At 48.3% G+C, this 24,727-nt stretch overlaps 1 protein-coding gene across 6 annotated transcripts in view; it reads right to left on the bottom strand.

Moving 5' to 3' along the window:
* GRAMD1B (GRAM domain containing 1B) overlaps positions 1-24,727 on the bottom strand; it is a 95,039-nt gene that overhangs the window by 22,538 nt on the left and 47,774 nt on the right. For 5 of the 6 annotated variants that reach the window (XM_072354901.1, XM_072354902.1, XM_072354903.1 and 2 more), the window contains 2 exons: positions 8,111-8,321; positions 1,521-1,541 (listed from right to left, as the gene is read on the bottom strand). In XM_072354901.1, the coding sequence (XP_072211002.1) occupies positions 1,521-1,541; positions 8,111-8,321 (232 nt within the window). Of the gene's footprint in view, positions 1-1,520; positions 1,542-8,110; positions 8,322-14,086; positions 14,404-24,727 lie in introns of those variants that run through there. The other variant, XM_072354905.1, reaches the window with a different exon arrangement.

The raw sequence follows: 24,727 nt of genomic DNA, 5'->3' as shown, positions 1-24,727 counted from the left end.
ATAAACAAGAGGAATCAGACTGATCCAAGTGCCAGAGAAATCCTGCTGGGAAAGAGCTGGCAAAGCAAAGGAACTCTATCAAGGAGAAACATTAGCAAATTTTTAATATTAATACTGCCAATAGGATTTAATGCCTCCCTGCAGTTTGCAGCCCATCTGCGTCTCCACATTGCTGCTTTTATCTGGCCAGAACGTCTCTACTCACTAGAACATGTTTTGTTTTCTAAAGGAAAATAATTGTAGGGGAACCACAAAATATGCAGCCAGTGCTTACTCTCCGGATGTACTGTCTCTCATGCTGAAAATATATGGAGGAAAAACAAGAGAACAGAAAGATAAGATAGAGAGGACACAGAAACACGAGAGACCCACAGAAGCAGACCACAGCAAAGCATCGTGCAGCAGGGTGCGCATCTCAGCAGCTACAGCCTGACTCAGCTCTTGTGCAACAGCAGAAGTCACCTTGAGCCATGGCCACGGCCTCCACATGCCTGGGTGGGCTGCCTATGTGCCCCACCTGCCTCTGACTGCCTTTTCTCTGCCAGCCTGTGCTTACCGTCCTCTCTTCATGCCACTACCTGCTTCTGAGGTCAGCTCTTGCCTGCCCATGCTGCTAAAGAATTCCTACAGCAAACCAGATACATTTAACACCTGGAATAATCAGCAAATAGGATTTCGCCCCCAAGACATAGCAGGCTTATCGCTTAAGTTATTACTGAAGCAAAATGGATAAGGTGCGAAGAGAAAAACAAAAAAGCACCTCCTCCTTTGCTGGTAGCAAAGAGCCTGCTCCATCAGGAGCCCCCCTCTGATGTGTCTATCCAGTGACTCAAACCCATGACCCCATTTGAAGTCTGCCCCTCGTGCCTGCATCAGATCTGAGCGTGTTGTAGCAGCTAAAAGCTCTGGTTCTTCTGTCTCATGCTGCAGGAAGGTGGGGATGCTGCACAGCATGGAGCGGCTGCTGCATTTGGCTGCAAAGGCACTGCGCTGCTGGTAGCTGCTCTAAAGAGCCTGAGGGTTCAACCATGCAGAGGTGACCAACTATGGGGATGTGCAAACCAGCAGCTGTGTGCCTACAACGCTGCTACTCATGCTCGCAGAACAAAAATAAGACTGAGGCAGAAGCAACAGATAAACTATCTTAGTTTTTCTGTGAGATCCACAGGAAGTAATTCCTCTCTTGCCCCACTCCACCCTGAGATGCAAAGGGTTTGCACGGTGGCAGCTCTGTTTGTCACCATAATCAAGACAAACTCTGATAGGGAACCGGAAGGTAATAGATGTAGGGAGAGCCAAAAGAGTGAGTAGGAGGATGAAGCTTTGGCTCCTTGTTGCTGGCACCCTTTCCTTTATGATGCCAGGTGTCCTTTGCCAGCTCTGAGCCATTTCCATCTCTTCTATTCAGAAATGGTCAGTCTGCCCCACTGCCACTGCAAAGCAGCCCCTTTGCACCTTCCCCCCCCACCCAGACACCCAGCCCACTTTCACCCAGGGACAAGAGAAACGGGAGTACTTACATTATACCAACTCTGGCTTTTCTGTAAGGACAAAATAAAAGAGAAGCATTAGTTAGCACAGAGATCTTAGGATCAAAAAGAAAGACGGACAGAGAAACTGGGTCCAAACTGGTTTGCGCAATTAGCAAAAGTGAAAGTGAGATTAAACAGGAGATTTCAATGACTTTCACAGCACGGTCTAACACAGCTATTGCCAGTTACAGAAACAAAGATCAAATCCAGGAGCGAGAATCTATAATAGGAGACAGTTCAGGCTAACGTGTGCATGTCCACATGCACGCAATCCCTTTTGCAGAACAGCAGTGCCCACTAGCAACAGAGGAGCTCATCATAGCCACACGCTTCTGTTTGAGGCTTCATTTTCCAGGCCTGCAGCCCAGGTTGGGAAAATCACACTGATTTGAACAGACCTGCTGCAAACAACAACACTTGGAGAACCTTCAGAATGCAGGGAGACCCTTTTACTCACAGCAGCCATCAGCCAACACTTCCAGTAGTGTTATACATTTTAAAAGGGAGACACGTATAGGGACAAGAACGTTGCTGAAGGAAAGCAATAGAAAAGCTGAGCAGAAAAACAAAATAAAGAGACTTATTTGCAACATTTTAGCGCATAGTGTTTTGCATCATCTGCACACGTACATTTTTGTCCTTATTATGGCATTTCAGATGGTTTCAGGACAGGCCACACATCACACTGGAGCATCTGAAAAGGCTCACTTGGCTTGGAAAGATGCTCTTGGCCATTTTCAGCCAGAGGAGTCCCATTCCAGCAAGGCTGGCTTTCCAATGTCAGGACACAGAGCAGAAGCATCCCCATGGCTGGGGGGGATTTACCCCAATACAGCAACAAAGCTTGGGGCACTGCAGCCTTATGCCATGAGCAGTGCTGAGCCATGGGGCACAGCATCAGCACTGAGGGTGCCAGCAGCCCCACAGCTGCACCCGTCCCTTCCTCCAACCCACAGCCACACACCTGCATGGCACCCAGCTGAGTTCTGCTGAATGGACAAAGGCAGAAGCAATGTCTCACTGCACTTCTGTCCTTGAAGACATCTTGCAGCTGACTTTGGACTGGGAGTATTTGTCAGTTTTATACTCCATCCAGGCTAGAATACAGAGGCAAACAAACTCATCTCAGACTTTTAATGGAGTTTGGGAAAGTTTCACTCGGAGAGCTACATTCCTACTGCCAGAAACACAGAAATCAGCTGCGCTGGGATAGCCCACAACAGGAGCAATGATGTTTGGTTCATCATGTTTTACTATAAGAAAGTCTGTGCAGAGTGTTAACGAGAACAGATTGAACCAGAGATTGCTATGAAGACATGCTCTCCTCCCTGCTCACAGTTTCCTGTGCTCCCTGTACACCAATGCACCCAGATCCCACACCCAGCTGGCAGCCAACCCTTCCCAAGGGCTGGTTTTGCCACCTCAGGCACTTTGGCCAGTTGGGAAATCATTCTGTTTATCTCACTGGTCCCCAATGAAAATCCCCACTGTAACATGGAATATGTCACAAAACAAACCACAACAATTTGATACCTGAATGAGCAACACTCCTGAGGCCTTTCCCCAAACCCAGGGGAAAGGATATGAGCCAAAGAGCTGAACACACTCTAAGGCTCATTAACTAAGCAGAGGAATCTCTTCTCTTACTTGCTACACTTCTCCATGCTTGGCCATACCCTCCATTCATAAACTGTCCAGCTGAAGCTGTTCTTCTCTGCAGGGGGACAAGGAAAAGCCATCCCCAGCTGTGGCTCCTCTGCAGCATCTTCCCTCTTCCACACCTTTAGATGGATACCCAAGCCTCATCTTAGGCTTTAAGTTTACTAAACGTGAGGAGGTTCCTTCCTCCCCATCACCTACATTTTACATGTAACTACAGAGAGTCCAAAGAAGAGCAAAACGAAAGCTCTGTGATAATCTGACTTCTTAAACCCAACTTCAACTGCGTTCAACTATAAAAAGAGAGAAGGGTTTATCACCGAGTGTCAGGGCTGCAAACTGCAAAAGAGACAGCATAGCAGAGGGGGGGTGAAAAAGAAAGAGGAAAAACATATTCTTACTTTGAGCAGGTTAAGTCTGTCATACTGAAAAAAGAAACCATAAGCATTAGAACAGAAAAGGTAAAAATGAAGCAGGAAGGGAGGAAGGGAGCTGCACGCTAAAGTGGAAAAGATGTCACTGCTTTGCAGAGGTGATGCTGCGGGAGCTGACAGCAGAATGCAGTTACATGGTGGCTGTAACCGGGAAGAACGTTGGAGAAGTTGAGAAAAGGAGAAAAACGGGGGATTTATGAGCCTCTAATGACTGTAAGGCTGCCCCTGAATCTTCGTGGGTTAATAATCCTGTATTTGCTTGGAAAGTTACAGCTTTATAGTGCAGATGGGAAGCAAAGGATCACATGAATGAAGTTCAGCTTGCCAGCTTGAAGCTGACAGAAGTTTCCATCTTTCAGCACTACTGGGAGCAGGATCACAATCCCTCCTACATCCTTCTGCTTCCAGAGGAACAGAAACATTCTGCCAAGTGAATGACATGCCATGGGCTACAGATATATCACTAAGTCTATTTTATAACCAGGGAAATGGGGGCACAGAGCCAGGGTGAGGGCACAGAGCTCTGAATACATTCCAGAACCCGTCCTCCAGATCTACACTATTCACCTCTCTTCTGTATCCCTGTAACTCAAATACATTGATGCACTTTATTCACAAGACTTCTTAGCTCTGTTCATAATGAGGAGAATAACTAAAAGGGGGATTGTGCCTCCCAGCAGGAGGATCAAATGGGAAGACACAGCCAAACTCTTCTCAAAACTGACACTAAAAGGACAAGGTGCAACAGTCATATGCTGCAGTAAGGGAAATTCTACTTGGATAAAGCCTGTTCACAGCAAGAGTGGTTAAGCACTGGAGCAGGGACCCAAGAAAGGCTGTGGTATCTCCATCCAAAATGCAGAGAAGTCTCTGGGCAACTCAGTCTAACCAAATCAACCTGACTTTGAACAGGATTTTGGACCAGAGACCTTCAGAGACCCCTGCCCACCTAAATGGCTCTACAGTCTTCTGAGTCTGCGTTGCTATTAGGTACAGACAGTGGGAAGAATCTTGCAACAGAGATGAAAGCACGTTTATCTCTGTGCAAGAGCAAGAGAGTTAAAAATACGTTATCTCACTGTTGGCAGCAAGCAAAATCCCTTTGTTCCAAAGCTGTTTCAGGGGCAGCAGTGTTCATGTAAGGCTGAGACAGGCTTACAATCATCTGGTCCATGCCACGGTGGTGGATGGCAAAGGAAACCAGCTCCAAGAAAGGCCTCTTACAGATGCAATCCAGTGCTTAAAAACTCCTGGTGAAGCGCTCCCTCTGATGGCAGCACTGCAGCACGACAACCAGCGCAACAGACAAAAGAGGGCAAGGGACTTCAAGCAGAGCTGTCAGCGGTTGTATAAACACAGCATCAAACTCATGGGCTCAAGCTGTTTCATTTCATCAGCGAGACAGGTTGGGAAATCAAACCGTTCTTCTTGCAGAAGTTGGGTGGGGAAAGGAGAAGATAAAAAGGAGATTTTACCACGTCTGCCCCTCCTTTCTTTGTTCCCAGCCTTTCCCCATCTTAAACAGGTATCTTCATCATGTAGGGAGAGACAGGGAGCTCATTGCACCCGACCCTCTCATACCAAAAGGGGCTGTTTTGTGGAGCAGGGGGTGAGATTCTGGCTTTGATATGGACTGGGAGAGCCCAGGACCCCCTTCTCTGCATCTGCTTTCCATGCACCAGCACTCACCTCGGCTCCATCTTCCTTTTGTTTCTCTAGCTGTTATAAAGCACAGCAGCAATACAAACACACTGCACGCATCACTCCCTATCAAGGCTCTTCTCACCTCTCCTCTGCTTGGCTGAGCACCTCCAGCCCAGCCTGCCCACGTGCCCCTACTCACCAGCAAGCCCTGCAGGGCTCTGCCATTCCATACTTGTGTCTTCCATAGAACTGGTGTCACACCTCACCTCAGATCTTAGGCCCACAATCCTCTATAGTAGCACCCAAGCTAAAGTTACCATGCAAAAGACAACCTATCTAAAGGAAGACGTGAAGTTCCCAGCAGCCACCAGCGATCATGCAAGACATGGCTGGCTCCAAGGGGCATTCTGACCAAGGAAAAACAGTGACACAGTACTTCAAACTTCACTGCTTACTAGGAGGTTGCTTAGAACTGAATCCAAGGTATCAGCTGGGGAAAAGCCAAGACACTGATTTGGCGGATTACGAAGCCATCCAAGCCATTCTGATTTTAACTTCACTTGCATTCACGTGTAGAAATGCCGACAGGCTGACACTTTGTCCAATAAGCATCCCAACAGCCCTTCTGATTTGTACACTCTTCTGAGGGCAGCACAGAGATGTGAGGTCACGTCTCAGATGAGCTCATCTCCAATCCAAGCACCCCACAGAGGGATTTTCTACTTACTACCTTCCAGAGCGAGCCCATGAATTCTCACAATTCATTTGGGACGAGTCTGTTCTACCAGGTTTAAGCTGGGTTCATTTGAAATCACTGATCTTTAATATTTACATCACACAGAAAAAACACGCAAGGTCAATGAAATGAGATCAATGGCCTCAAATCAACTCTTCATCATAAAAAAAACAGTTAAGATAGAGAGAGATCAACTCCCGTTTCCAAAAGGCATAAAAGAAGGGAGGAAAGAGGATGGATTATGGTACAGTTCAGCCTACCAAAGACCAGAGGGTCTCTCCCTATAAAGGCAGCAACTCATTTTAAGGGAGAGGGAAAGCAAATCTTAAAGCCTAAAATTACTTGGAAATAATAGAAGGAATGTGGGGAACAGGCCAGTTTTCACACCACGTGAGCAAATATTAATGAGATCCCAGTGATATAAGTGAAACCAGCTTCTCAGCTACAGGCATCGGGGTGAGCTCTTGCTGGCATTCTCACAGCCGTGCCAGGAGAATGCCTTACTGGAGTCACTGGAGGGTTTCTGCAGGATGAGACAATTCTACAGTGGGGCACAGGAGAGAAAAAAGAAGGCTTACTTTGGAGAGGCGCTTGTGTGACTTAATCGGAGAGAAAGCATGCAGGAATGAAAAGAGAGAAATTAAGGAAAGAAGAAAAATTACCTCACGATTCAAGAGAAGGAAAACCCACAAAACCCAACAGACAGCATCAAATCCCTCCCCATTCCACTTCCTTTCCTTGTTCAAAGCACCATGAATTATTATTATTAAGCTATACTCTTAAGCTTCAGTAGTCCCTGCTGTTGTTAAGAATCACATTCCCATGGCCTTGAATCACAGCACACTGCAGCCAAGGCAACACAACTCACCTCAGGAACACCCCTTGCTGAGGATGCGACTGCCCTGACAGACTGACCCTCGGTGTGCAATGAACACAGCAAGCATCCTGCCTCCTCCCACCTGCATGGCTTCCTTCTGGGGACAGACTGCCCATACACAGGGCCTGACAGTACCATCACGCATTCCCCTCCACCCAGGGGTGGTGGCTGAAGGTTACTGGGCACACAGGAAGCAAGTCTGAAAAGTCCTCCAAAAAATCCCTTCATCTCATCTTTTTTAAACACACATCCTCCTTCCTTAGAGATGAGAGAGCAAATCAACCCAGGGAGTGTGGGCCAGTGGATCCTGTTTCTTCTGCTGATGGTGAATGCCAAGAGGAGCAGATGAGGACTTTTATGCACGTGACACAACCCAGCACTAAGCTGGGCAAAGGACCCAACAGCTCATTGCCCGCAAGGCAGCGTTTATTCCACACAGTCACCTGTGACACTGTGGAGTGGTTCGGGGTGAAATATTTCACTTTGCAAAATGAGTAAAACGCAAACGCTCCTGGCAGCTGCTACACCACTGACGTCAGCATCACTATCAAAGGTTACACTTGGTTCCCACAGCCCTCATCTGCTTCACCAAATCCCACTGATCACAGTAAATTAGGAGGCCCCACACCTGAAACCCTCATCCTTCCTGTACAGCAAAGACGAGGCTGATACTGGCTCCAATACTGTCAAAAGACAGAGCCCTTTCTGAGGAGAAGTATCATCTGTCTTAAGATTTCAGACACCTGTAATGTTGTACCATTAGGAAACACCATGCAGAGGACTAGCAAACTGATTCTGTGCAGCTTGAGCCTCATCTCAACATGGCTTGGCCAGGACTGGAGAGATGCGTGGGCTTTTTACAAGCTGTCTGCACAGAAGAATCTTTATGTGTTCCATGACCCTCCATGATCTAATTGATAAAGAGCAATTGCAACAGCTGATTTTCAAGGTCTTATTCAAAACCACAGAGCCTGCCAAGACAACAGGGCTGCAAAATGATTAGCCTACAAAAGCCAGTTCTGAGCCACAGTCCAAGCCATCAGCAATTCATGGACTGAGTTCACTGAAAGGATGACAGAGGGTAGGTCTGACCTACCCAGATGGCCTCCAGTTCTTAGAATCATAATGGGGGAAGAAGGAGGTAAATAAAAAGATGGCACTGGACAAAGCCATGTTACAGCAGCAGATGTGTGCGCATCTTGACCACAGTTATTTGCTCGCTCCTTACCTTGGAGTTCTTGGCCCCACTGCGGCCCGACTGAGAGGAACAGCTCCGCTGTACACCCTGCTCCGGCGTGGAAGGGGATTTGTCTGACGAGTGGTCTGAGCCTTTTTCCACCATGGTGTCTCCTTGGGAGTCCTGCGGTGTTGGGGACCGGGAGCGTTTGCGCAGGATGGGGGAGCAGGCAGGCGTGCTGCGGTTTGAGTTACTGGCAGTACTGCAAATAGAAAGACAGAGCGCGGATGTCAACCTTCAGCTCCAAGAGAAAGCTAATGCTGCACCGTCCCCTTGAGGTGAGGCATTACCCAGAGGTTTCTCTCCAATATCACAGCAGATAAAGGTGCCCAAAGCCACATACCCACTGCCACGCTTGGGACTGATCTCTCCCAGTGAAGTGAGGCAGCAGACAGATGTCACTCAATGAGAGTGACTGGAACTTCAGCTGCTTGTCAATGTCTTTTTCCACCCACTCTTCAACTGATCTATCCACAAAGAAGAAGGGAGAAAAATGACCTCATTCTCTCCTGTAGGCTCTGAGACTTGAAAACAGTGAACCGAGCTCAGAAAACCTCAACTTGTGCTCAAGACTAAAGGAGATGTCAGCACGCTCACCATACAGGCCCACCCTACCCCTCCTTCCCAACAACATGCACAAAAAAAGGAACCTTATCTCTTAGGAAATGCTCCATTAAAGTCTATCAAAACCCGTGGGGCACTGGGGGGGGGTGGGGGAGGGATGGGATGCCACCACTCACAGATGATGCGGTCACGACTTCCTGCATCAAACCATCCTTTTCCCACACCAGTTAAGAGACAGCACAAAACCGGTTCGCCAGAACACAAAAATGACTTTCATGACTTAAAATAAAAGGAAAAAAAATCAAAGAAGGAAAGGAAACGAGATTCACGGAAACAATGAATCGTTGAGGGGAATGGAGCTTCTCAACCCATGCCTTCCGCCAACACCTAAAGCAGAAACCCAGCTGAACACCGAGCTGAGCAGCAACCCCAGTGTAAGACAGGAAAACTCAGATCCCCCTGCCATTCCTTCCCTTTGATGCCTTTTTTCCACGTGCACAAGGTGCACTGCATCCTGCACTTCATTAGAAGTGCTTCCAGAGACGGAAATGGTTTCCAATTGCCATTCCTATGCTTACTAATAATTCTGAGGCCGCATTGCTCCTGCTCATGCTGTGTAATTGCTTATCTGGCATTACAGCAAATTTCCTCAATCTTGCCTCAGCACGCTCAACTCAACACAGTGATTCGAGAGCTCCCCTGAATTACAAGAGAGGAATCTGAATCGAGCATTCCTGAGTCACCTATCGCTGTGCTGGATTGCTGTGAATGGGCATTCTGGGTTCCTGCTGCAGCCCTACAGAACTTGAGCTCCTCACGCATCACCTCCCTTCCATTTTCAGCTTATGGGAGCTCACACGCAGGTTTCACTTTGAGTTTCAGCTTCAAGCAACTCTTAGAAAGACCAGGTCACATCCAGCCAAGGCTCTGTTCATTACAATTATAACACAGCACTGAATTCTGCCTGCTTCTAAAGCATAGGGTAACCAGTGCAAAAGCTGCGTAGAGAAGCACCGTGCGCATGTGAAACTCAGACGGAACCTGCCAAAATGCAATCAAATGATAAACGAGACAGACTTTGCCTCCTGTGGGCTGCAATAAATTAATACTCATTTCAATGTACACTCACACAGACATGAAAAACACATTCTCAGCTCTCCCTCGCGTGCTTTAAGGCTGCATGCAGCATGCCTAGCCCAGGCAGCGTGTGGCTGAGATGGCTGGCTCATACTGATGGCTCAAGGACTTGCAGAGCTCCTCCAGTGGGTTTTTTTGGCCATGCCTGACTAACCCAAGCTGCTGCAGCCCCACAGCAGCTGGCACATAGGTGCTCACTCAGCTCGGCATGCCCTGCCAGTGCCAGCTCTGCCAAAAGGAACTCCTGAGAGCAGATCGACCTCGGAATTTGCTTTCCAGTCACTGAGCATCTTCTGTGTGCCCTACAAAACTAAATCAGCTGCCTGCGCAGCCCCACAAACCTGCAGCCTTTCATCCCGAGCCCCTCAACACCCTGTCTGCTAATGCTGCAGTCCCAAGTTTGAACCTGGCCCAAGGCACAGCCATGACGAACGCTTGCTGCAGTTGCCATAGTGACCGAGGCCTGCAATTGAACCAGGAATCGGGCGCCTGAAATGCCAAAACGACTTGACCCACTTTGACAATTAAAAAAAAAAAAAAAAGAAAAAGAAAAAAGAAAGAATAATAATAGTAATAAACAATGCTTTACAGAACTAATTGAGCAGAGAGCATTCAGGGCCTCGCACACCCCTGCAGGGCAGCCTTCAGCAAATGCAACAGGCCAAGCGAGGGACGGAACACAAACAAGCCCACCTAGGAAGCAAACCCTTGTTGTTCCTGGGTGCAACCCCCAGCCAAGCACAGCCCCCCATGGGCAGCATGCACCTGCAAGCCACTGCCCCCCAGACCATGCAGCAGCGTGGCACAGCCATGCTGTGGGTACAGCGCCGGGCTCCTTGCAGGTAACGATCAGCTGGGATTAAGAGGATGCAATGCAAATCCATTTCAATCTTGCAGCTGCAGAATGTGAGCTACAACTCAGCCAGCCGTAGTCGTTGTGTTAGGAGGGTACTGAAGGATTGGTGGGAGCAAGGGGCAGCTTCACTCACGCAGAGCTCCCTGCCACCACTGGCTTCCCAGAAGGCAGACGCAGATCGGTGACACCATTTCCTGCAGCATATTTCTAACCCTCTCAGACTTCCTGAAGAAAGTCCTGATCCGGAAAGCTAATCTCAGCCTCCACCATCGCCATGGTTCCCAGAGGAACTTGCTTTGCCAGAACAGAGGTGCAAAAGCTGCACGTCCCCCCACCTGTCAGCATGCAACAGGGGCCCCAAATGGGGTGACAGGCAGCACTGCAGGCTTCATTCTGCACGGTGCTGAGTGCTACGTCTGTGAAGAAGCAAAGAACTCAAGCATGCATTTAGCTCTGTGTAGGGGTCCACTGCAATCTAGGCTGCAAACAAAGTCAGGCCTGTGCTTACACGCTTTCAAGGACGAAGGATATCCTCACACAAAACAGAAGTGTGCTGGTATAGCCTCGAAAAGAGCAGGAAATAACACGGGGTCAAGAAGGCACCTCAAGCCTGGCTGGCTGACAAAAAGAGTTAATTCTCCTCAGCAGCAGCGAGCAAGGGGGTTAATTAGACGCCCACAAAAATGCTTTTCTCTGATACAGTCTGACATCACTGGAAAAAGATGAGGTTCAGAAACTCATTAAGCAGCCCACCGAGCAGCAAACAGATGGCAACAACTTTTGGTCATCGCCAACCTACACGGATTGATCATCTGAGAACGAAACCCTCCGTGCATCCTTTGCTTTGCCCTTGTTCTAAAGGCTATAACAGAACGCTATGCTTACGCTGCATCTCCCAGCAGAAAAAGCAAGATACAAAGAAAGCATTAAAGCATTAGGAGGGCCAGCTACAGAGCTATGCAGACACTGAGCAGTGTTGCATGATAATTGCTTTAAAAACAATACTTAGGGTATTACTTTCTGCATGCTTTTGGAGCAGTTAGTTTTTAACAGAGGGGTCCGTCCACGTCAAAGCATTTCCGTGATTATTTTGAAGGTTCACACAATGGTTTCCTCCTCCTGTGAGATTCAATAGCGTGTTTACATATTTATGAGATAAAATTAATGCAATTACTGCGCTTCAAGGGGAGGAGCAAATCACTGCAAGCGTTAGGGAGGAATCTGCCATCAGCACATATAACAGCACCGCGAGGCTGGTCAAATGTATTATTAACATTGTCATTGTCTTCCTCTGAATCTGATACTGGTTACCACTGGAGACAGACAAGCAATTCCAATGGACACACGGTCTCATATCGTATGGAAGCTCCCACTGTACTGCGCTCAAAACGACCCTCGGCTTCCCTAGAAAAAGTCAGAAGGTGTTTTCTAAATAGAACAAGAGAGATCTTAACAGTAATGCCTGATATTACAACAGTAAGACTTCAATATCCCTGCGAAGCCCACTGTGGGCCTGCTTCACACCCAGCCCTGCCACAGCCCCAGGCGTACCTCCAGAAGGGATAACCAGAAGGGCTTTGTTTCCCCTCCTTCCCATCACAATGGCTCCTGTAATTAACAGCAGGAACTGCAATATCTGATACTACCTTCAATGCCTTGCACAGCTTTTCAACATAGAGTTCAAAAAGAAAAGCAATAATGCACTTGATAATGATCAATACCCAGACTGGTTTTTGGATGATTTCCTGTGTTACCTCATGGACAGCACAAACCTTCTTCCTTCCAGCCCACCTCATTCAAAGCTGACACAGGCCTTTATCCCCAGCACAGGTAGCATCCTCCTGAATGCAATCCAGTCTTGCAACAAGGGTTTTTCATAAATCACAAGTTACTCATCTAACAAAGCCTCGCATCACGCCTTGCCAGCAACAAGGTGCAGGCACACAGGGACACCGTGCATCTCGGGACTGGAAGACAAAGCTGGAGTTTTACCTCCTCCCACTCACCACCATCAGCTTTCAGGGATTAATGGAAGATGCTGTGATCTTCAACCCTGACCAAATTGGTTTATTTCCCTCGTCCCTCAACGTTCCATCATCTTACCGTTCTAAAAACAACAACGCAACGTCCTCCCACCCCCTCGCCCCAATATCCTCCATGCCACCTCTCTCCTTTGCTCTCACCATGCAGCAGCACAGCCCAGCTGAGAGTTAAAAATAGAGAGGGCCAAGGGCAGAAAACCATCACTCACTTACAGTCCTTTGTCCCCAGGACCCAATTCAGGCTTGTCCCCACGTGGCATATTCTCTTGCTTCATCCAGCTTTCTGGTTCTCAGTGGTATGAGCAGTTGGGCATCAAGAATTAATGCACTTTAGCTTAAAATTTCCTCCTATTCTACCGAGTCAAAGTCAGGAGCTCCATGGTAAATCTACCAGCTTCAAAAGGGGCTGTCCTGAAGATGCACGTGACTTACAGAGCAAAGACACAGGTATATATATACATATATATACTCTGAATCAGTAATTTCCACGATGGACAGGATGCTGCTAGTCATCAGTAATCTAAGGAAAGTAGTATTTTCAGGGAATAGGGAAGATAAATAAATAAACAGCCACCTGTATAGTGTTGGGAGGATGGAGCAGCACAAAAACCTGTCCCTTTCTCTGCAAACCCATCAATGCTGAGAGGAATGCAAAGCAGAACCCAGGCAGCAGCCTGCATGCTCTGAGAGCTTTGAGAGCAAAGGAGCACATGGGCAAACAAAAACACCATCTTCCTGCAGCTGCTGCCTCCGGTGAGCTGCTGTGGGGCCAGACAGCAGGCTCAGCCCCTCCAGCTCCCCAGTGCCCAGTGAGCAGAGCCGTCCCTTGGTGGTGGGGATGGGAGGTGGGGGTGGGAGGTGGGGGTGGGCAGCCGGCGTGACGGGAAAAGCAGGAGGGGTGAGGGGAGAGAAAGCTGCAAACAACAATCAGATTTGATCCTCGTTGTTTCAAACAATCGAAAAGGCTGCTCTGGCAATTCGGCTGCAGGAGAGGTAGGGCACACGCATAGGGGGAGGATAAAGGAGAAAGAAATGGGGCTGGGGAAGGGGAAAGAAATGAAGCATCTCTGCAAACATGATGTCACGCTGTCTGCTTTCAAGTCCCCCCGAACAGAAAGGAGCAGCAATGGCAACCAACATGGACTCCAGATTTAATCTGCCTGGAAAGCCTACGTCTCGGACGGTAGATTTGCTCAGCAAACCTGTGCTCAGCGTGGCACACGCAGCCCTCGTGCTCCGTTTTTCACACGTACATATGCACACGTACACACACACACGGGCACACGTTCGGAGCCAGCAGACGGCACACACAGGCAGAGAGAGAGAGGAAGAGAGACGTCGGCAACAGAACAGGAGAGGAACACTAACCTGGTAGCCATTAGGGACCGGAGCGCGGTGCGGAGCAGCTAGCAATTCATTCATTCATGCACTCGTGTGTGGTGGGAGCAGAGCGCTGGAGGGGAGGGGGGGCGAGGCAGCTCACCTCCAGCACCATCGCCGAGCCCGTGCAGAAGGGACGGGGGGTTGGGGCGGGGGTCCCTCACGGACACCCCCAACCCTCTCTCCCAGCCGCCCTACACGCTACCCAAGCGCTTGCCATGGTTCAGCCTCCCGCTCCCCCCCTCCTTGCTCTTTGTGCTGCTGCTGATGCCGGGTGCCGCTCCCCGCACCGCCGGCTCTTTCACACCCGCCGCTGCACGCGCATACACGCGCACACGCGTGCGCATGCACGCAGCCTGTGGGCTGCCGCTTTACATAACGCGAGCCCCTTAATGCCTGGGGATCCATCCCTGCCCACCAGGAGGGGGAGGGGGAGCTCCTGGGATTTTTCCCGATGGCCCCTGATTATAATCTTGGCATTGCTGGGTGCTGTTTGTCAAGTCTTGGCTAAGCCTAGGAGTGAAGATCCTCCGGGTTAAAAGAACAGATCCCTTCATTCTCCCTGCACACACACACACACACCCATTGCTGCGTGTAAGAGAAAGTTTCAAAACCTGCAAGCATGTCCATACAAGAACAGTCAGGAAAATTAAACCCTAATTAACAGGCAAAGTGGATTATCTAAACTGAACGAAACACCGCGAGGGCGCATTCCGAATTAAGGTGACCTCAACTCAATTTAGCTCGCTCCATCCACAAAGCGAATGAGGTTGAATTTTGTCATGCCCAGCCATGTAGAAACAGGTCTGGGGATTTTTTATGAGTCGTATCATGGGAAGTTGGTGACTCTTGTTGTAGCGTCAATGAGGTTTCTGAAGGACACACACACCGGCTCCTGGGCCAAAGATGCTGCACCAGTTTGGCCACAGTGGTTTAAAAATGCAAACCTTCTCATCACCTATCAGATATGTTTGCTCTAAGAGCTCCCTGTGGTGTCAATCGAGCCAGGAAGGCAACTCCAGAGCATGATTCAGAGTACCTAAGCCAGGCAACTGCAGCCAAATTTAGATGCTGCAAATGACCCCTTGGAGACCTACTGCTCCCATTGCACCTAAGTGATGTAAACATGCATTGCTCTGCCCTCCGCTTCCTTGTGTTGTACTTTACCCATTCCAGGCACTGAAACAGGGCTGACAATTTTCTCTTCAGAATCAGTCACCACTTTCAGTACTATCATCCCAAAAGACCTCCTCTCCAAAAGGCTCCAAATGCGCCTCAATCAAAAGCAGTGGTGCTTTCATGGAGGTGCTTTGCTCCTATGGATCAATGATTTGCACCAGCACACGTGCCCCCGTGCAATTCAAATGCCGTGCAGGATTTTAAACTGACTGACTTCTGTTAAAATCAGAGTCTCTTCTCAAATAATTACATGTTCACAAGTATCTGGGATTTACAAAGAGCACCAAAAATAACCCGTAATGCCATCACAAGAGACAACTACCACTTCACCCAGTAACGTCTGAATTCAGGCTCTAACTCTACACATCCAACACAGCTTCGGCAGAGCAAACTCTGCCAAGATGAAAGAGATGCGTCTTTAGAAGTAACAGCACTGAAAACTGCTTAATTCAAAGCAAGATAATCCACCTTTGGAAAACAACACCAAGGAAGGTTTCATGCTCTTCTAAATTCCGTTCTGTACCTCAAACAAAAATCAGTTTGGGCAAGTCTTTATACTTCAAAGGAGGCAGCTGAATGACCCCATTTTGTTTCGCAGCCTGTGAACCTATTCTGTTTGTTTCTGTATGACACACACAGTCATGCATCGAGAGCACATTGAGGCTCAAAGCAGGTCATGAATTGGCAAGATGGGTCCAGCACCTGAGGTTAAGACCATCCTTCTCTTCAGAGAGACACGAGGTAAGATGAAACCAAACAAAGTTTAGCTTCTAAAAGCACTGTAAGAGCAGCTGTAAAAATGCAAGGCTTACCTGATGAAAAGCTCCTTAGGCTTTGCTTGGTGTGGTGTGCAATAGGCAAAGTTATGGGTAATTTGAAACCTCAAGTGCTTTAAGAACTTAATTAGATCATCAAAATTCAACCAAGAATTCAACAAAGGGAGAAACATTCCGGGTATGTTTCTGGTTCTCTGCAGCACCATTCATGTCACTGTGAAGACTTTGATCCTTTGGTAACAGTGCACTGGGAAGAGGATCTTCATGACCTTTACAGAAGCTCTTGAAGTTCTCTTAAGCTCCCAGTTCCCATTCAATTCAAGAGCTGCAGAACTCATTTTACATTGACCAGTTCTGCCTGCACATCACACTCTCACCTCTTGCTGTGGTGCGAGAAAAGCAAGACAAGCACCAGCACATTATTTCCTTTGAGGTCAGCTTGGGGAGGCATTGACTGCTGAACTTCTCACACCACTGCCCCAACACTGCACTTATGAGCCCCACACTGGGTGGAAGCTCCCACAGCAGCAGCACTCCTGCAAGGAGCTCCGGTTCCAAGCACGCACACCTGCAGCAGACAGCACTGCCCAGCCGAAACTCAAGCATGTTAATGCATATTGAATCTCAGGTGAGGGGAAACGCTGCACTGGCCATGTAATTAAAGCCCAAGGCTGACAATGGATATACAGGAGACAGTCTGAACGCACAAAGCCTGCAGAGAAAGGAGTGAGTGTGTGTGTGAGCCATGGAGTGAGTTTCACCCAGCGGGTCAAACCTTCAGCTGAGTTCAGAACAGAACCAAGGACAGTTACAATCCCACACTACTTTTGATGTCAGCTTCAGCAAGGCATACCAGAAATCTCAGTACGCCTGTCCTCAGGGCATCCCCAGTGGAGCACTACAACCTCAGGATCTGCAAGTCAGATTAGCGTTAATGGGTAGCTGACTTATTTGGATGGTAATTAACGTTGTGCTCACATCCTTGGTGCAGCACAGAAGCTGTGTTTCTCCATCACAGCCTCCATTCTGTGACTGGGATGTGCAGTACTCTTCCTTCTCCCTTTGCAAAAAGAAATGGGCTCCCATATGGGGACCAGAATGAGCCAAAACCTTCTTGGAGCACTCAGAACTGACAACGGCATTTTCATGGATGCGATGGCTGCTATGAGCACATGGGCTCCTCCAGCATGGGGGAGGAAGGAGGCATTCATGTGCTCAAAGGCATAGGAAGGCCAAGGGGGGAGGAGGAGAACAAGGAGAGAGAACAAAGTGTCAACATCTTAACTGGGACACACAAAGAGCCAGTTCTTACTAAGAACTTAATCCAAGATTAACAAGAGGTCAGCTACCTCTGCAAGGAGACTGCACTAAAAGGAGCTAATTAGCTCTCCTTAATTGCACAAAAGGAAACACACAGAATTCAAGGCATTCACAGCAGCAGGTCCTACCTCACCCAGGAAACAAGAGTCCTACCTGTTGGGATTGCACCAAGCTCCAAACTGCACATGGAGAGCTCAGAGCAGGAAAGGTAACACGATGTTGTGACAGATGTCATGACAGTGAGTGGGGACTGAGGGGCAGCACCGAGGGATAAGGCATCTGAGGGAGGGCTGGAGCCTCCTTCAAACAGGACAACTGACTTTAGTGTGCCCAGGATCTTTGTAGGAGGTTTTATCATCAACCACTGCTATCACATGTGGAATTGCCCAAGATCTCTGCAGTAATGTTTTCATAAGCAACGTTACCTGTGAGAATACATAATGCACTTGTAACCCTCTTTAAATCAGTGTGGGATCTGAAACTGAGGAAGGACAGCAAAAGGGAAACCAGCCCATGGCACTCTGTAGGCCCAACACTGCTCTGTGCATTGGAAACAAAAGAATCACATCCCTCCATGGCATGGCAGCCATTTGGTAAGGACAAATAGCCAAAAGAAAGCAAATACCCAACTGACCACACAGAGGCAACAGCTCCAGCCTGGAACCCATTGGTTTGGGATGATGCAGTGGAAAAGGCTGACCTCCTTGCCAATTTCGTTTGATAGCAAGTCCATCTTCTTTTTGCCTCTGGAGCCATCACATGCTCTGCCCCAGTGCACTGATGATAAGCTGTTGCATGTTTCCCTCCAGAAGCACTCATGCCGCACTGGCAGATAACGCATACAGCAGTCGGTGTACTTGGAAATGAAGATTAACCAGAACATCAATAACACCAGCAGAAGTCTCGGAGCTCAAGCACTAAACACAACACTGGCATTTCTCTGTTTCCTAGCACTGTGATGATGGCTGGGCAGCTTGCAGACAGACAGAACCCTCCCCTTGAGAGCTGACTGCCAGCCTCCAACCCTGCAGTGAAGGGCATGGGGACAGCAGGCTGTTGCTCAGTCCAAACCCCACTGTGCTCAAGGAGATACCTTCGACTGCAAGGTCTGAGGGCATTCCAGGTGCAAGAAGCATGCCCAGTTTAAGAAAGGATGGAGGGAAAAGCAAAACAACAGGTTAACCACAGTAGTAACATCATACGCAGATCAAGCATTAATGACAGGCTCCTGCAGCGTCATTACAAAACTGCCTCTGTTATCTGTGTATTTCTTTTCTTACCCCTTCAGGACAGAGGTAAACAGCACACGTCGCTGTATTTTCAGTTCTATTTAAACCAACATCAGACAAGCAGCAGCCAAACATCACCTCAAACCCAAAGCACACCAATCCCATCCTTTGGACAGTGCTCAATGTGAGGAAGCCACATCCACTCTTGCTCCAAATAGCAAGGAAGCAACCCTTATGTACACTGCCTTAGGCAAGCCAAGCACAAAGGGAGAACTCCCTGCCATCTGGGTAGAGCTTCAATAGCTGCCATTGGAGAGAGCAGAATGCACATCAGCTGCTCAGTCCCAGCAGCCAGGCTACAGGCAGCCTCCTGGTACAGCCATGCCCCACTGCTGCAGTCCCCTGCACTCCCTGCCCCACACCACACTGCACGGGAACAGCCCAGACCCATGAGTCCATTTATTTAAAAGGAAAAGGGCACTACAAGGGTGCCACCTCTTTCTTTAGCACTGCCTGGTGCAACGCTCGCTTCCACATCGTGTCATACAGCTGCAGTTACAGCAGCTGCTCCGTTTTTTGGGGCTGCTCAAATCTCTTTATTCCAACCAAATTCAGCCTTTTAAAGCCTTCACCAATCACTGCTTTCAGACCCACCCCCCTCCACCGGAACCACTAGCAATCTTGTCTCTGGCCATCCATTCAGACACAATGGATCCATCCCCACTCTCACTAATTGACTTTCTTAACCTTGCATGACCCTTTCCTTCCAGGATGGGCTCAGATTCCTGTAATCCTGCTGGCCTCACCCAGAAACCCACTGAGCAGCTACTCAGTTCAGCCCTTACTGCGCAGCACGGATGCGCCTTGCCCAGCTTCTCCCTTACACCCCACTCCCTTCCATCACAGCTTCTACTTCCCCAGCAGCCCCCTGTACCCCATCCCAGCCCTGCACTGCATCAGGACACCATCCCATAGAGCTGACAGACCTCTGCACGCACTCAAACACACAGAAACCTGCATCCACAGGGAGAGTCCTGCTGCCTGCTGGGGAGGTGAGCAATGAAGAGCTAACTTGCTTGCATCGCCTGGTACCACGTCGCCTTTCCCGAGGCACAGCACTGTGTCTTCCCTGCTCCTCTGCTATCCGATTCTGAAAGCATTTAAACTGCAGACAGCAGCAGTTCTGCTGAGGGAGAGATGATTAAAGCACGCGAGCTTCTCCCTGCTCCGATGCATTTTGTGTTCGCAAAAGTAGTTGACACACAGATTCCCTGCTCTGATAGCAGCCTGGTATAGCTGAAACAAAGCCTTCTTTGCAACGTGCCACCAGCTCTGGCATCTGAACTGGCTACTGCCCACTGGGAAAGAAAAAACGCACCCACTGTCTCTTTAAGAATGCTCGTATCCCACATCAGCAGGGCTTCCTTAACCCTGCCTGCTCCTTGCTCCCTTTGCTGGCTGCAGATGTCACAGCTTCCTCACTCTTGTCACCTCCTGCTCCGACCCACCTGTCCTGCATCATCCCAACGCCACACGTGAGCTGTGCTTTAGCAAATATCCCAGCGCCCTGAGAAGCAGGGAGGCCTCCTGTGATGACAAAGGAGCAGTCAGCACTGCTCCTTTATTTTGTTCCTACTCCATACAGGCATTATAGAGGCAACAGCAAAGCATCAAGCCAAGGAACTGAGAAAGCAAAGGAGCAGCAGCACAGCTCCACATTCCTGTAGAGGAATAAGCTCGAAGGAAAGCAACAAAAACATCACGTTATTCATGAGGCTCGTTTACAAAAAGACACTTGAAGGTTAAACAAAGCAAAGTAGTCAACAAATATTTGAAGAATGTAAATGCCACAGAGAGAGAGAAACCGTATTAAAAGATGTTATAACAATGAGCAGTGAGATGAAACCTCATCTGCAAACCAAGGCTATCATCATTTCATTTTCTCTACCCTTTGCCTGCATGGCCTGCAGTGGCTGTAACGCCTCAGGACTTGCATTGGCTCTTGTGCATAAACTCTCCTTGCATGGCAAAGAGCCATTTGCAAAACCTTCTCACTGGAAAAAAACCAAAACAACAAAACCCAACACAATTTCAGATCCATTTCCAAAATCACTTCTGCTACGACCTGCCATCAAACAGAATCTCAACAGAGTCAAAGGGAGAAAAACCTTGGAAAACCAATATTGCATGTTTCTGAACCGATGATGCAGTTTCATTGCCTTGAACCAGCCACTGAATGCTGGCCAGTGTCCCTGAGCTGCAGCTGACACACACACAGAGCATCCTCCAAGGCCTAAAGCTAAGCAGCAGTTCACCTCCCAAACCCCATTCCTAAAACGTACGTCAGATTGAAGGCCACCACACCACTCCTTCATTACTGCATTACGGACGGCTGCAAACCCACAACCCCATTTCCTCATAAACAAAGGATGCTTCTTTCAGAACTGTGTAGCTGCTTTATTTCCATTCCTAACGGGTCAGAAAGACACCAAAATTACAGCTCTGTCTTTCCACCAGCTTTCTCAAATGCCCGTCCCCAGAGCAAACCTTTTAATTCATAGCACTTTGTGCACCACCCCTCACTTGTGTCGAGCTTCCAAACGACTCCCCTGGAATCCTTGGATTCTCTTCTTGCTGTCATTTAAACCCAGGCTTGTTTGCTTAGTATTTCATTTAAAGAACACATCTGGTTAAAGAGAGAGCTGTTCTCGACACCAAAGATAAGTTGTTTGCCCTCCTCCCCCCGCAGCTAATTTGGTGCCTTCCTTCATGTGAATATATGGATGTTTTTTTACATCACCACGTTTGCTACTCCTGACTATATGCCTACTTCTTTTGCCCTACATCATTTCATGCTCACCTCCATCTTTCTCCTTCTAGTTCCAAAATCAGATGTGGTGAAACCACATTCATCCAAAACCTGAGATTCCAAGTGGTTTAAAATTACCCCAAACACCAAATCCTTGCCATCAAATCACATCCTTCCATCTCTGCTCCTTTGCCATACGTGTAGAGTGGCTGTGACTCCACCCAATGCGAATGGCAGCACTTCACATCCCATGTCAGCAAACAAAAAGCAGAAGATCCACTGCCAGGCCCCTCAGCTAACCACAGAGAGCATTCCGTCCATGGAAAAGGGTGCAGTAAACCACTGCACAAAGTGAAATGTAACCAGCAGCACAGACCTAAAGCTGGCCAAATGGAAAGCACCAGTGCAGGAGAACCTTAAAGAAGGCATTCCACCATCTCGCATTGAGCACGTGGCTCTGAAAGAGTTGCAGAAGAAAAAGAAAAGCAATAAACTTACGCGCAGCGTTTGTTTTGGTCTGAAGTACCCTCTTTTGAACTTGCTTATTTTATGCTTGGATAGTATTACTGCTATTATATCTCAATTTATATAATTTACTTTTCCAGACTCAAAATACTGAAAATTAACGGTTACCGCTCATAGTAAGTATCAATTACAAACATAACAGCAGGCTGATATTGAGTTGCACTTTACAACCAGGACTGAAATGAACGACATGCAAAGGAACACTCAAGAACAAGCACAGAGCTGCTGAACAGGGCAAAGCAATGCCACTGGTGAGCTTGGAGTTGGGACTGAGGAGCTCTGCTCCCAAGGGAACTTTCAGTTGGTAAACGTGATCAACCAAAAGAGATCTTGAGCAGGATGCTGGCTCTGGTGTAACAAGAGCTCTGATGGCAATGGTTGGCTCTTTCAAGCCTTGACCTTGCCCACTTATCGAACAGAATAGCCCCGACTGAGCAAAAAAATGTAAAATATGTGAGTGTTTCTGTTTAGTTCAATAGAACCATTGAGACACGTGGGGTGAATCACACACAGGCTGCTGAACAGTGCTCTCCATCCCCTTCCTGCACATGCAAATACCAAACGACTTCAGCAGGAGGGAGCACAAGGGGGAAGAGCAATAGCATGCCCCGTTCTGCAGACAGAGAAAGCAGCATGGAGGCAAGATTGTGACCCATCTGGACAGACCCTGGCACTAAAGCGGCATAAATGGCCTCTTCTGATTCCCAGCTCCTCCAGCCTGGGCCTTGCTTCTCATTGGAAGGTGCTCAGTGGTTAAACAGCACACCAAGAGCCTCCACTCCACATTTATGCCTTCATAGAGACAACCAGCTCCTGACAAATCTTATCCACAACCACTTCTTTACCGTATTTACCTCTTTTCATGCTTTTTCCTACTGCATACCCAAGGAGAGGCACCTCAGGAGGAGCCACGTTGCAGCCTCACTGCTCTCAGCCCTGAGCAAGCAGTGGCTGCAGGACGGCTCCAAGCAGTTTGCCCTTCACTTGACATTTGTGAGGCTGCTGAAGGACTACACAGCCAGCAAAGCTATTTTACCATCCGATAAGCACAGAAGGCAATTTTAGAGGGACAACAAATAACTGGGATCCAATCAGTCACGATAATCTGCAGCCCAAGGAGAAATCTGGGGGATGGATGCTGGGTGCTGGCAGCACAGCTCTGCATTGCCATAGTGTATGTCATGCTGTCCTCACAGAGCTCTCCATCAGCACATGTGTATTACAGAACACAACGTTGTCAGTTCATCTCGTTTGGAGTCAAAATCCGATGCTGAAAGCAAACCCCGTTGCAAACAAAATAACACCAAAGGGGAGCTCTGCAAATCCGGCATCACGCAGAACCAGAGCAAACCAAATCTTAGACCAAGGGGCTCACAATGACTCAGTTTTAATTTGCACAGTCTACTACCACTGTAATCTGTTGGTTTGCTTGTTTGTTTTAAACTACAAAAGTCCCTTTGATTGTGCTTTATACCATGTTAGCACTGAAGGTATTAATTCAACGTGCGGCCCAGGACGAAAACTGGAAATGAGCCGATCTCGGTTCTATTTCTGGCTGGGTTACTGCAGCTGAGCACAGCCTGGCCATGCGAATCGCATGCGAGGTTTTCCCTTCCCATCAGCACACATGGCCTGGGCTCTCAGCTGTTTGCTATCGCTTCCCACTCCCTAAAAGCCCAGATAAATTAGCACAAAACCCGCCGCTAATCACTTGATCGTAGCGAGAAACCATTTGCAAAATTAATCTAGAGACACCCATTGGAAGTTCCTCGTGCCATCTGACACAGCATCGTAACGCTTGGTCCTGCTAAGAGAGGAAGCAGAGAGCCCATACCTGCCAAATACCCAGAATATTCTGGATGCAGAACAACATGCAGACTGACCTACCAATATGGTTCCCTCTTCCCACCACAGCAAACGGGAACACTCAGACTCCCCACATCCACATGCAGAGGGGAAGCATCTCGTTTCCAAATGGTAGAGCCCCATTGGGAGCTCACACTTATGTGGGTCATGTCTGAGGGCTGTGAGGGGAGGATTGTCAGCATCTGCTCCTTCTGAATAAAAAGCACAAGGGGAACAAGAAAGAAAGAAAGATGTAGAGGCAGAAAGACCCGGTTAACACAGGGCACACTGACACAAATGACAGTTTAACTCCTACCAGGAAGGTCAAACACAATATGCACAACGGTGCAATTATGTAATTTCAGCTGAACTCTTTTTCATACCCTCCTCCAACAAATCTGAGCAAGAACCACTTTTAAAACCCATCTTTCGTTTGCAGTGCAACAGAACTAAGTTCATTTCCACCGCCCAGGGCAGCTCTTTAACTCTCTGCGGTGTGGAGGTGAAGCTAAAAGCTATTTACGCCGCATCACTGTTTCACTGTGTAATTAAGGAAGCGTGAATCCTGGACACCCCACGCCCACACGTGTCACTTCACTGCATTACAGCAAGTCCAGATGCTCTGTATCACACCCCTGCTTTCCCTGTTATTTCAGGCTTCGAAGATGCTGCAAGGCTGGTCCGTAAGGACAAAAGTACACAGGAATAGAGTGATGCTGGTGGAACCCCTCACTCCTCTCCTGAATACCTGTGGCCCTAAGACCCTGTTTAGGACCCTCTGCAAGGGCTCTGGCCAGCTCTGAAAGCAAAGGAATCCTGCAGTCACTGCTGCCTAACTGAAACCACCCCACGTTAATCTTCCCTGCTCCCTGACATCAAGCAAGGGCTAATTTTAGCTCCGCTGTTCTGTAACCCTACCTAGTTCCCATCCCACCCCCACAACTAT

This window comes from Excalfactoria chinensis, chromosome 21, assembly GCF_039878825.1.
Source record: "Excalfactoria chinensis isolate bCotChi1 chromosome 21, bCotChi1.hap2, whole genome shotgun sequence".
NCBI classification, from domain to species: Eukaryota; Metazoa; Chordata; class Aves; order Galliformes; family Phasianidae; genus Excalfactoria; species Excalfactoria chinensis.
This window is presented reverse-complemented; position numbering and strand designations above follow the sequence as displayed.